The sequence below is a fragment of the Lepisma saccharinum genome, chromosome 1 (genome assembly GCF_977018435.1).
Source record: "Lepisma saccharinum chromosome 1, izLepSacc3.1, whole genome shotgun sequence".
Classification (NCBI taxonomy): domain Eukaryota; kingdom Metazoa; phylum Arthropoda; class Insecta; order Zygentoma; family Lepismatidae; genus Lepisma; species Lepisma saccharinum.
This window is the reverse complement of record NC_139229.1, coordinates 106,165,260-106,178,452: the sequence shown is the minus strand read 5'-3', so window position 1 is coordinate 106,178,452 and position 13,193 is coordinate 106,165,260. Positions and strand designations below refer to the sequence as shown.

Here is a 13,193-nt window from a genome sequence, read left to right as displayed (position 1 = left end):
CCACTCCGTCCTATCGTTAGCACTAGGGACTCACCATGCTTCAAACTGGCAAAATTTATACTACCAGCAGTTACCCCCCTCGCAGGAAACACAACAACACACATAAAAAACACAGAACATTTCATTCAACGTATCCAAGGGATACAACTCACTGGACAAGAAATTCTGGTCAGTTTTGACATAGTTAGCCTGTTCACTAACGTACCAATAAATGAAACATTGCAAATCATACAGGAGAAACTCCTAGAACATAACACCACACTAGGAAATCTAAAACCCGAACAAATAATGGAAATGCTCAACCTCTGCTTGACCACTACATACTTCCAAATAGACCACATATTCTACCAACAGAAAGAAGGCATGGCCATGGGATCTCCTCTATCTCCTATAGTCAGCAATATCTATATGGAACATTTCGAAGAAATAGCTTTAACCACACACCACCTCAAACCGTCCACCTGGTTCAGGTATGTAGACGACACTTTTGTGGTCTGGCCACATGGGGAACACACGTTGCCCATCTTTCTGCAACACCTAAACAGCCTAAGACCCACAATCCAATTCACCATGGAAGTGGAAAAAAACAGAACTATACCTTCTAGATGTACTAGTTACAAGGCAAGATCACACCCTTTCCACAAAAGTGTACAGAAAACCTACCCATACAGGACAATATCTTAACTTCCTCTCCAACCACCCCAAGTCCATAAAAACCGGCATAGTAAAAACACTCGTGCACCGAGCTAAAACCATATGTAAGACCGAACAGGATCTTACCAATGAAAAGAAATCACTCTACAAAGATCTCAGAACCAATAACTATCCACACAAAATAATAAACCCCATAATATGGACAGAAGAAACAACAAAACCACTTCCAAAAGATAAACCACTGGCCACGATCCATACACCATACATAAAAGGAATATCAGAAAGAATCCAAAAAATAACCAAGAAATATAACATCAGAACTACATTCCACTCCAAGAACACACTCCGATCCAACCTGGTCCACACAAGACCCCACACACCCGATATAAAAATGAAAAACGTAATCTACAGCATCCCATGTGAATGCGGGAGGGAATACATTGGCGAAACATGCAGAACACTTGAAGCGAGGGTGGGGGAACACAAAACAAACCTTAGGCTGGGATACTTTGAAAGATCCAAACTAGCGACCCACGCCTGGGAAAACAGTCATATAATACAATGGGATAAAACACAGATAATAAACAGAGAAGAAAATGGCTACAGCAGAAAATTCAAGGAAGCATCGCATATGACAACAAGAACAGAACCGATCAGCCAACCCAGCCTAGAGATCAGACCAATATGGACACCATTAGTCAGAAACTTTTTCAAAAAAACAATAGATGGCAGCACTACACCAACGCATCCACATGTCATACATTCACCCACAGAACACAGCAGAAACACTAAAGAAACAGAAAAAACACAAACTGCAAAAATCACTAACAACAACGGGGCCAGAGTTCACAATTCAGACACTATCTCTCCACACACATAAGATCTCACGTATATTCTCTATAGACTATTCATACATATTGCACACCAACCCCGCTTCACGTCATCATGCAATCCGGGGCGATCCAGTCCCCGGAGATCAAGGTGGAAACCTAAGGGTGCCACACGAAGCCTTGGTCGTGACCTTCACGTGGTCAGTCGTGACCTCGACGTGGTCATTTGACATAGTGGAGCCTGGGCCACTCATAATCTACTTGGCACTTTTTTCGTATATAGAGGTCCTTGTAACTGCAGACATGGTGGAGCCTAGGTCACTTTGAACAATTCCTCCTAGGCAACCATTTATGTAAAATAACAGACTACACGGTACCCTGAAGACGGAGGCAGATTCAGACTCCGAAACGTAGGTAAAAAAAAAAAAATATTTTTTTTGTAAAAATTAACAGTGGTTAATAGTCCAAAACTCCATGATTTGTTGATGTTGTACTGACTGAAATCTGGTATTCGCCAGATTTGAGGATCCCAATTGGAACATTGTTTTAGGTATTATTTTTCTTTGTTACAATGGTGCAAATTGTTTTTTCATTATTTGTTCAAATTTACACAGTTGTTAGCACAAGCTCTTTTTGTGAGAATTAATTACATTCCCACAAATGTGAATTTCAACAAAAGAGCATTAATAGTTTGTTAACCATTAGCGCACTTTTATGTATAAACTGAAGTGCTAATACAGTGTAACTGTGCATTGTAAGAAAAAAATTGAAATAAGTTCACATTCAGTGCCTATTTTAATGTCTTTTTTTTTAATTTTAGGGTGCCTTTTCATAGTTTATGGTGCCCTTTTAAGTTTATGGTGCCCTTTTAAGTGCCTATGTTCATCATTTTGGTGCCTATTTGACTGCCTATTTCAGAGGTTTTTGGTGCCTGTTTTCATCATTTTGGTGTCTACTTGACTGCCTATTTCAGAGGTTTTAATGCCTATAAATCTGCCCCCTACTAATGACTCAGTCGGGGAAGTGGTAGTGTTCAGGTCCCACATGCTAGGTGAGCATTGCTCGAATACTTAACACACCCCAAGTGATGTGCCTTAAATGATGATCGTTGTGTGTGGAAGCATTCTCTATGCAGAACGTTTGCTATGGTCAATTCTATACTCTTTCCAAACAAGGAGGACATTTAGTGATTTCTAAAACATCCGTCCAGATGCCGGACAGACACCTAAAAAGAAAAAACATGTCCGGATAAAAGAGGACGTCTGGTCACCTTAGGTGCATTGCACAGTGTTTCAGGTCCCACTTTAAACTGTAGATTCAATTCCTATAAATTTCTCTCAGCACAAAGTGTACTACATCTCTTTGTGTTAATATAACTATATGTGTAATAAGAGTTCTTATTAATATGTAAAATCATAACTGTAGTTCAGACAGGGTTTTTAGCCACACTGAAAACATTTGTTACGGTTATTTTCACCTGCTACCGACATGGCTTGCTTTCTTCCTTAACCTATACTCGGCCAATGGCTCACATGTGACCCATAGAAAATATTGGTGAAGTTGTCCGGCTTATTAAAAAGTTCATGTGCTTTTAGCACCTTACTTGTATGTGAGGTTGTAAACGCTGACAGATGTTCAGATAAAACTTTTGAAATGTCATGTTGGGTGGGCTGCGGCCCCCAACTTTCAATGAAAAAGTCATACAAATGGGGAGTTTGCCCCTCTTTCCCCGCTATTTTGGGAAGGAGAGGTAAACTTTAGCCTTATTTTCAAAGAATATTCCTTTCTCAACCAAATGAAAGTCATTTCATGTTCCTGGGTGCATTACATTATTGAATATGTGAAAAACACAGTTTTTTTGTTGTGACGTTTCAGGAGAACACACGCTCCCTTCATCAGACAGAATCTCAATCAGATAGGTGCAGATATCATATTCTACATCAAATATGTAGATGATGTGCTAATTATTGCTAAAAATGAGAACATCATCATGTACTTATTTAAATTGTTAAATGAATCACATCCTTGCATAATTTTCACTTGTGAACCCATGAATAACAATGTAATTTATTTTCTTGATCTGAAAATTAAGACAACTGACACAACAATTCAAGCATCAGTCCATAGAAAAAAAAACTAGCAGGGGAAAAATACATCCATACCAATTCAGAACATTTTCGTATAGCAAAAAAAATATTTTTTTTTCCTGAGAGCACAAAGACTTATGTTCTAATATTAAGGATATCAAAAATGAAGAAGAAAGGCTTTTTAATATAGCAAAAGAAAATGGCAAGGGGATAATAGAGAATGCAGAAACCATCGGGGAATCTCATTGCTCAGTGTGCCAGGGAAGATATATTCAAGAATCCTGGAGAACAGACTCAGAAAATATGTCGAAGAGCAATTGGAAGAAAGTCAAGCAGGCTTTAGACCAGCAAGAAGTGTACAAGACCATATTTTCACCCTCAAACAAATAACAGACAAGACAATAGAATACAATAAAAAGGCACATGTATGTTTTATGGATCTACAAAAGGCTTTTGATAGAGTTCCTTGGAATGAGATATGGAAATCTTTAGAGAAGAAAGGAGTGGATAAAAACCTAATAAAAGCAATCCAAAGTTGGTACAAAGGATGCAGATGCTACGTGAGGACGAGAAACCACCAGTCAGAGGAATTTGAAATAACAACAGGAGTTAAACAGGGAGATATACTATCACCATATCTATTTATAATCCTATTAGATGAAGTAATAAAGGAATGCCATATAAAAATGAAACAATTTCATGTAGGATACTGGAATATGAAATCAATTAAACTAACAGAGCTCATATACGCTGATGATATTATACTAATAGCAAATACACAGGCTAGTTTACAATATAACCTAAATATTCTTAATGAAGAATTAAAGAAAAAGAATATGGAAATAAATACGGAGAAAACTAAAACAATGATAATTAGCAGAGAAAAGACAAACCATAAGTTAAAACTGAATAACAAACCTTTAGAACAAGTGACAAATTTCAAGTATCTTGGAGTAATTATAAACAGTCAAGGAAAAGAAGAGGAAGAAATAAGAGATAGAATCATGAAGACAGGAAAGCTATATCAAATGATAAACCGAGGATTTATAGGCAAAAAAGAAATATCTACCCAAACAAAATTCACTGTATATAAAACAATTTATATACCAACACTTACATATAGCAGTGAAAATTGGACAATGACTGGAAAACACCTGCAAAATGTACAAACAATGGAAATGAGGTACCTTCGAAGAATAAGTGGGAAAACCAGGAAAGATCGGATAAGGAATCAAACCATTCGGCAATCTTTAAATGCTCAGCCACTACAAGAAACAGTTGAACGTAATCGACTCAGATGGTTCGGCCATTTGAGCAGAATGAGCGAGACGAGACTGCCAAAGCAGATATGGGAAGCACGTCCACAAGGAACAAGACCAAAAGGAAGACCAAGAAAGACATGGAATATGAGCGTCAAAGAGATTTTGGAGAAACGAAGCATAAGATGGAAAGAGGCACAGGAAAAGGCGATGGACAGAAACGTCTGGAGAACTCTCTGTAACCCCTCGACACCGGCAGGTAGAAGAGGACGCGACTAAGTAAGTAAGGAAGTAAAAGAAAATGGCTTTCACACTAACAGAATAAACCAAATCAAAAAACAAGTCACAAGAAACAAGAAAACTAAAAGAAAAGAGAAATAGGGACAAAGATGAGAAATCTGTTAAAAAGAAATTTGTTTGCATTCCATTCCACAAGGGATTCTCCCATAAAATTGCAAAATTTTGTAGAAGATTTAATTTCAAAATTGTTTTTAGATCATCAAGAAGTTTGGAATGTACATTTAATGAATACAAAATGAGAAAATCCCTACCAGATGTAGAAACCACAGGAATATATAATATAAGTTGTTCATGTTCAAAGGATTATGTAGGACAAACAGCAAGGAAACTGGCAATAAGATGGCATGAACATGATTTAGACATTATAAATATAAATCCAAGAACAGGTTTGTCAGCTCACATCATCGAAGAGAAGCATTTGATTCAAAAGAGAAGGGTTATAAAAAAAGAGTGACGGGAAACATAGATATGAATATCTGGGAAGCTTCGTTCATTGCAGAACACTGGAATAAATTAAATAATGAAAATTGTAACGTAGACCCACTATGGAGTTATCTTTTTCATAAGTGGAGTAAGCCACCATCTTTAAAATTTAATGTAACAGAAAACATCAAGAAACTCTGTGAAAGCAATGATGATTTTGAATTGCCTGATGATATTTGGGATTCATAATTATTATTTTTTTAAACAGAAAATAATGTGATCAAAATTTTTATCTGAAATAAAGATAAAACAGACTGCTTGTTTTTCACAGTTAAAGTGCTATATTACAACAATGTAACATTGACAACATCCATTGTATAACAGATTCACTTTTTTATTTAAAAAATCTTAACCATTGTTATAACTGTATCTTTAGTCAAACTAAAAATAAATGTCCGATGAAGGGAGTGTGTGTTCTCCTGAAACATCACAACGAAAAACTGTGTTTTTATGCTTGTAATAACCGTAGACTACAAGAGAAATAATTCTATTGGTGAGCCCAACTTAAGAGTTCAGTATGGGGCTTATGACGACAGCGTTGCCGCATGGGGCGTAGCTGAAGACTGTTCCTTTGCACGTTGAGCGTCTGCTGTAGTACATGACAACACAAAAGTTAATGGTGCACGCAGGCCCATACTCAAGGGGGTGCATGGGAGCCATAGCCCCCCTCGAAGATTACAAGAATCTTTGCTAATACGTATAATTTAATTTATAAATATATTATTTTCTAAACATAGAATTATACTGGTAAATGAGTATTAAAGGAAATTTTAAAATATCTCTAATTTGCGGAATACAGTTTACTTTATCCATAGCGTGGGGGCAATGACCCCCAGACCCCATAATCGCCACCACTGTAAGCAATAAAAGTAAAACAAGAATGCAAGATAAATATACGAATGGAATATTAATTGATTATGTTAATAGAAAGCAGAACTTAAACGTAATAAAAGCATTTCAACTACATTTTGCAATCTGGCATTTTAACCAGTTAGTTTGCTACTTTTCAACATTTTAAATATTTGAAATATATAAAAGTAACAAATTAATTCCTTTATGCATAATGTTTAGTAATTTACTTATGTATGTAACATAATAAATACTGTATGTATATTATAATTAAGGCTCGGAAGTTGAGGAAAAATCCTTTTTTTCTTCCTAATGTCCGAAGACGAGGCCCAACATAATATATGTTCATTTTGGGTCATTGTAGGCCAGAAAAAGGCAGGTTTTATTTGTCCTTTTTTGCGTTTTTTGGCGTTTTATGGCTTACTGGTCCTTTTTTAGCTTTTTTTTTTTTTTTTTAGATATTAACGGCTTTTTTTTGCAACTTCACGTTCTTTCAACTACGTTTTTACTGCCCATTCTCAATTCGAATCATCATCAGTTCATCACCTCTTAAACATCCTTTCTGTAGTAAAGAAATTAAAAAAGAGAGAAATAAATATATTTGAACCATCCCTGAAACGAGAGAAAAACATTTTTGGACGACTGAAGCAGGTACGGTACAAGATCTTCAACCGTATCGTGTATGAAAGGTCGCGCTGTAAGTGGCAACTTTATCTTGTTTTGAAGCTTTCAGCACGGTGTATACGACCAGACAGCACGCGCCTGCAAAGATCTCAATGTGCCGCGCAGAGGATGGGGATGGGGAGGTTAAAACTGGAGTTATTAATTAATTTGGATCACATTTTTACGTCCTTTTTTCCGTTTTTAGGTCCTTTTTTTGATATTTTTAGGTCTTTTTTTGGTTATTTATATCCGAGCCCTAATTATAATAAACCAATAAACCAAATTTAAAAAACGTCTTCCACATTTTTTCAATTACCCCCCCCCCCTAAAAAATCCTGTGTACGGGCTTGGGTCCACGGTTACTGTATAATACAAGACACGGCCGTAGGCAGGAAAAATTTTCGGGGGGGGGGGGGGGGTTCATTCATAATTGTTCCCATGTGCATCGCCAGAAATTTGAATAATAGAAATAATAACAATAATTGTACAATAATTATTATAATTTCATAATAATAAAACAATTTTATTCCATAGTAATACTAATAATAATAATTATTATATTATTGTTATATCCTTGAGGGGGCTTACTCAATACAGCAAATGAGTGAATATCCAGCACAAGTTTCTTTTTGTTTTTTTTTACGTTTCATACAGTGTGTACTGAAATGCACAATTATTATACTTCGTCATTAAACTTTAGATACCTTCAAGAGAAAAGCTTTAAAAGTTAGATGGAAATTTTAGTCAAAGTTTGTTGTTTGACTTTAAAATTAAATTTTTGGAATTTTGAAAAGTGTGGAACCAGTTATTCTTTTTAAAAACTTAGCCTGGTGCATGGATTGTAACCTCAATCGCGAACGTAATGCGCTACAAAACTGGAGATCCTAGGTCTGAACTCCTGTCAAGGGGGATTTCTTTTCGACTTTATCGGACGGGGAATTTAAAAGCTGGAAAGGGAATTTTGGGACAATCATAAGGGAATCTTCAGTCTATATTCCTTCCTGTTTCACTCAACTTTCAGAATTCCAAATGTATGAACATTCTAGCCCGATCGTTTCAACATTGTCTCCTTGTATTTTTGTGATGCTTCGAAAAAAATATGAAAATTTGTTACAGATTTTGGTTTCTGAAGTTCCATTAATCCAACATGTCAGAAGTTTCAGGGGGGGGGGGGGGGTTGAACCCTAGAAACCCCGCTCTAAATACGGCCATAATACAAGAGCGCAAATTCGACGACACATCAGTAAAACAAAGAAACCTCCCTTTAATAAAAAGGAGAGAATAATAGGGAATAGCAAAATAATAATAATGATGTATGTACTTACAATGCTACTAAATTCTTATTCCAAAGGCGCAACGCTGTCCATTGGGTCACCACTGCCTGAGGAATTGTCACTGGCGGTCATCTCTTCATCCGAAGAATCCTCGTTTAGTTGTATAATTATGGGTTCGATGTCATCCTGAAGTTCATCTGCATCCCACATTTCACTTTCAATTCTTCATACATGCTCCACACACTTTTCCCACAGTTCACTTGTCACTTCATCGAAACCTTCACAAATCAGTCGCTCCATGTCTTTTATTTTAAATGTGCTGTTTCTTGAGCTCACGTAGTGTTTGACCTGGGCCCAAATAAGTTCTATGGGGTTCAACTCGCAGTGATAGGGGGGTAACCGAAGAATTGTGTGGCCAAGATCTTTTGCCATTTCGTCTATTTTGTACATATCGTACTTGCACCGGTGAATATTTATGATGTCCATCAGATCTCTTTTAAGCATCTCATCTTCATAAGTGATGTTGTGCGTCTGCAGCCATTTTCGCATGTCATCCTTCCTCCATGATTTGGTGGGCAGCTGTTCTTTCTTACGGCTGTGGTACGATGCATTGTCCAGAACGATGACTGACCGTGGAGGGAGATTTGGAAATATCTGGTCCCGAATATACTTTTCGCCGTCCATTTCATCATGTTCGTCGGCGATGTTTTTCCGGCACACAAAAACGAGTTTCGCATTTGGAACAAAACCGTGTTCATTACCGGCATGCACCAAAGCAAATCTCGCCCCCCGACCTGTAGGTGCTCTCAAACCACTACAAAGGCCGCAAAGAAAGACTTGTTGTGCAGTCTTTATTGTCTTGTCCCTCCACTCTTTTTGCACAGTTGCACCAGCATTAACCCATGACTCGTCCGTGTATACAATGTACCTGTTTTCGGCCCTAAATTTTCTAATTTGACTCAGATATTTGTGATGCATAGACACAACATCTTCCCTTTCAATGAGCATTGCTTTGCTTCCCCTTTTTTCATACACAAAATCAAGTTCTTTCAACAAACGATGAAATGTTGTTCTCTTAAAATTTGGCAACGAAGGGTCAGCATTTACTGATTGAAGGGTTGGAGGACGATTTTTGAAAAAGAACTCGTGGACTTTCCGCCGCACAGCACTTCGAACAAAGTCGTTGTATTTTACATACCTGGTGTTATTTGGCGTGTTTCTCCTCTGTCTCCTTTTGTTTGGTGTTGTAAGAATTCCTTGAACCGCTTCGCTGCGAATTTTGTAAACAGTTTTACATGAAATTCCAGTCGCTTCAGCGGTTTCACTCACAATCCAACTAACACTTTTGCCAGGATTTTTCTGCTTTAAATAATCAAAAATATTTACTACAATTTGTCTCTCTTTACTTTTAAGACACTAGCCACTTTTTCGCTTAATAACACTTCCACTTTCCATTTTGCTGTTGTACGTACAATAATAATAGAGCTAATAATGAACTCCTTGAAGGACTACCCAAAACGAGAAAGCGCGCACACAATAAACCTCTTGACCCCACGGGACGAAAGGACGGAAGTCTATTGAGGAACTTTTGCCTGGACATTCCCCCCTCCCCCTTCCCAACAGGCCAACACGTGTTTGCAGCAAGTGGCAACATTCGGAGGGCTGTTATTTTTAGCTCCCCAAATCACGTAAGCACAAGTAAAGAATACATCTTTATTCGATGGTCTGACTTGTAAAAGAAGGTGTGGAATTTCAAAACCTTGCAATCCCTCTGCTTATTGCATATTTATTTTTTACTCTTCGAATGTTAAGCATTTTCGTTTCTGACAGAAACACTGTTATTTGGGGGTGGTGGCAACAAAAGTAAAAGCCCATAAGGGCCCCTACTGAACTCTTTAACTTGGGCTCCACTATAGAATGCAAGCAATATGTACATACAAGGAAAACTAAAACATACCATGTAAGGAAAATTTGTAGTCATGTGTCTGATCTGAGCACAGATCACCATTTATGGTTGTAATGGAAATTCGAATAATTTTGTAGAGTGAAAATGCTTTTTGATGACGGCTCTGTTCAAAACTGAATTTGTTTTATCAAATCTAATAGTGTATTTGTTTGTTTTTAGAATCAAGGCATCATTTGAAGGATGCTATTCTGGTAACCTTGCTTGCTGGTGCCCTCCTCGGCTGCTGGTATGCGTACAGCCAGAATAAAAGTTCCCGTCAGCATCTTCAGAGGATGATGAAAGATATGGAAAGCCTGCACAAAGCAGAGCAAGCTCTACAAGGTTTACAGGTAATTTTTATTTGTTACCACTCAATGGACCCAAAATCCATAATTATATCCTTCTTAGAAGACACTCAAATGCCAGCCTCTCTCTTCTGTGTAGTATGTCGTAGAAACAACATTATTGCAGGTTAAGGCCAGCTGCACACCGGATTGGACACAACACATCATTTTTGTTGCAAACCAACTTAGGGAAGGTTTAACATCAGGCTCATGGGCAGCCACATACTGGACGAAAATTTTTACCTAGTTATGTTGTGATGGTTTGCTACAAGACAGCACAGGTATGGGAAATTTGGTCTCGCAGGGAACAGCTTGTGACAAAACGACCTGTGCATGCATGCATCCATTCAATTCAGCCAAGAGGGCAACTTAAAGCCAGCAATTAAATGTAGACATTGAATCTTACATTAAATGGTTCATATACTATTTTCTAACCAATATTTGCTAGAAATATATTCAATTCACAACATATAAACTGATACATCAATTCTACATACATTGATTCTGTTATACTTATAATGCATTGTTGCCTGCTTCCCAAATTATAAAAGAAAGACCTAGACCTATTAAGTACGTAGACGAAATCTGTTATCAGATTTTAGCTAACAAACAAAATGACTTGTCGTTGGTGTGCTACTGGCCTAATGAGGCTCTCGACCAAGTCCTTGTGTGTGCTGAATGACCCTTTTTTTTATCAGTTCTATGGGGATTTCATTCCTCTGATACAAAGTCCTCAGAATCAGTCTAGAAGTTAATTTCCATATGGCGAAGTTTAACTGATGAAGGGATACTCATAAAGAATTTGAGGATTTGAACCAGGTACCTTCGGTGGTAAGATTGTGAGTCCAGCTCTTGGCTAGCTTGGCACCAAGATGACCAAAGCATAAAAGATTATAGAACCCTTGCTTCCGAAGCAGAAGTTACTCATTTCCGTAGGAACTAATAACTTATTAAATATTTTGATTGCCGTTTGTTGGAAAATTGAGAAAGTGTAATGTATTTACTATGTAGAGGTACATTCTGATATTATGAAATAATAAAATGCTCACACTTTCTTAAAATATGAAACATTGCTCTAGTTTGCTAGGATGTTCTGTCCTCCAAAAATATTACACACACTTTCTGTTGGGGACTAAGGGAAAATTAGAAAGTGGTAAATGAAGGCACCCAGGACTGTGCCAAGAAAAAATTCAAAAACTTGATTATTCTTGGCTGTCTTCCAACTGCAATATTCATACAAAATCCAGAAGAAAATCCAATAGATAATCCTGACTACATTTCATGCAACATTTGACATAATTTCTTCTCGACATATACATCCCAGAAGGCATCTGTAGCCAGCCAGAGTGTTTCTCTCTCCAGGACTTTTCTTACCTTTTTATCTTCTTGTTTTACCTTGACCATGCCGGCGAAATTGAAGAATTTCAATTGTGAGTGTGTGCTGTGCTTGTTTTGTGGGCCAGGGATGATACAGGTAAAAATACTCTTAAATTGTTGTCTGTGCTGTGTCCCAGGCTTTCATGATCTAAAAGCAATTTTTTGGACTTCAACCCTGGAAGATGATAGAGGAGCTAACTCTGAGAAGCTCTGAAGCCTTTGCAAAACTTCTCAAGAAAATCTCTTCTCCAGTTTTTTAGAATGTATTAGACTTGAGAAAGATGTAGAAAATTAGGAGAAACATTATCTCGTAAACAAATACAAAACCTCTTATTTGTTTGGGTATTTTTAGAATAATTTGACTGCGACTTACACTACATAAGTAAGTAGACATTATCTTGTATTCAATTTAAAAAAGACATCCATTACTTGGTGTGTCAGCTGAAACAATAAACGTTTCAACTTTCCAGGAATTAACCAATTTTAATTTTGAGTTGCTAAGTGACCCGACGTAATGTAAGAGATTGTGCTACAGCATGTTTACTAGGGATGGGCCGATACGAAATTTTGGCCGATACTGATATAGTACCGATATAAAGTTTATCTATACTAATAACCGATATTCTACCGATCCGATATAAAATTCCACATGGTTCATTGACCTTCTTAATAAATGTATGTTTTCAAACGAACCAAGCTTTTGCAATCCAAAAGAATCTGCATATTAAAAGAAAAGTACCTAATGGAAATTATATACAATCCATAAAAATTGTAACACTATTGCACTAAATTGTAAGATATTTATAGATATATCTGATATTTAAAATTATCGTTAATTTTACCGATAAGCCCATACTGATTAATCGGTCCCATTCCTAGTATTTACACTTTACAGTGATGTCTCATTCTAATTGCAGAAAGAACTGGAAGATGCCAAAGAAGCCCAGCAAAGTGTAGTGTCTGAAAAGCAGAATCTGGAACGGCAGCTTCAGGAGCATGGCAGTGACAATCCGGAGCTTCACACCTCGTACTCAGATCTGGAAGTGACTCAGCTGAAAGCAGAAGTTGAGGTACGCCTTCATCATGGGCATCATAAATTCCATGAAAAGTTGTCTTAATTAGAATGGT

General features: G+C 37.2%; 1 protein-coding gene across 2 annotated transcripts in view; it reads left to right on the top strand.

Annotated features, from left to right (window-relative positions):
• Nucleotides 1–13,193, top strand: part of Stim (stromal interaction molecule) — a 102,312-nt gene that overhangs the window by 27,021 nt on the left and 62,098 nt on the right. For both annotated transcript variants that reach the window (XM_083136013.1, XM_083136004.1), the window contains exons 6-7: nt 10,525–10,694; nt 12,983–13,135. In XM_083136013.1, coding sequence (XP_082992139.1) covers nt 10,525–10,694; nt 12,983–13,135 — 323 coding nt within the window. The remainder of the gene's footprint in view (nt 1–10,524; nt 10,695–12,982; nt 13,136–13,193) is intronic.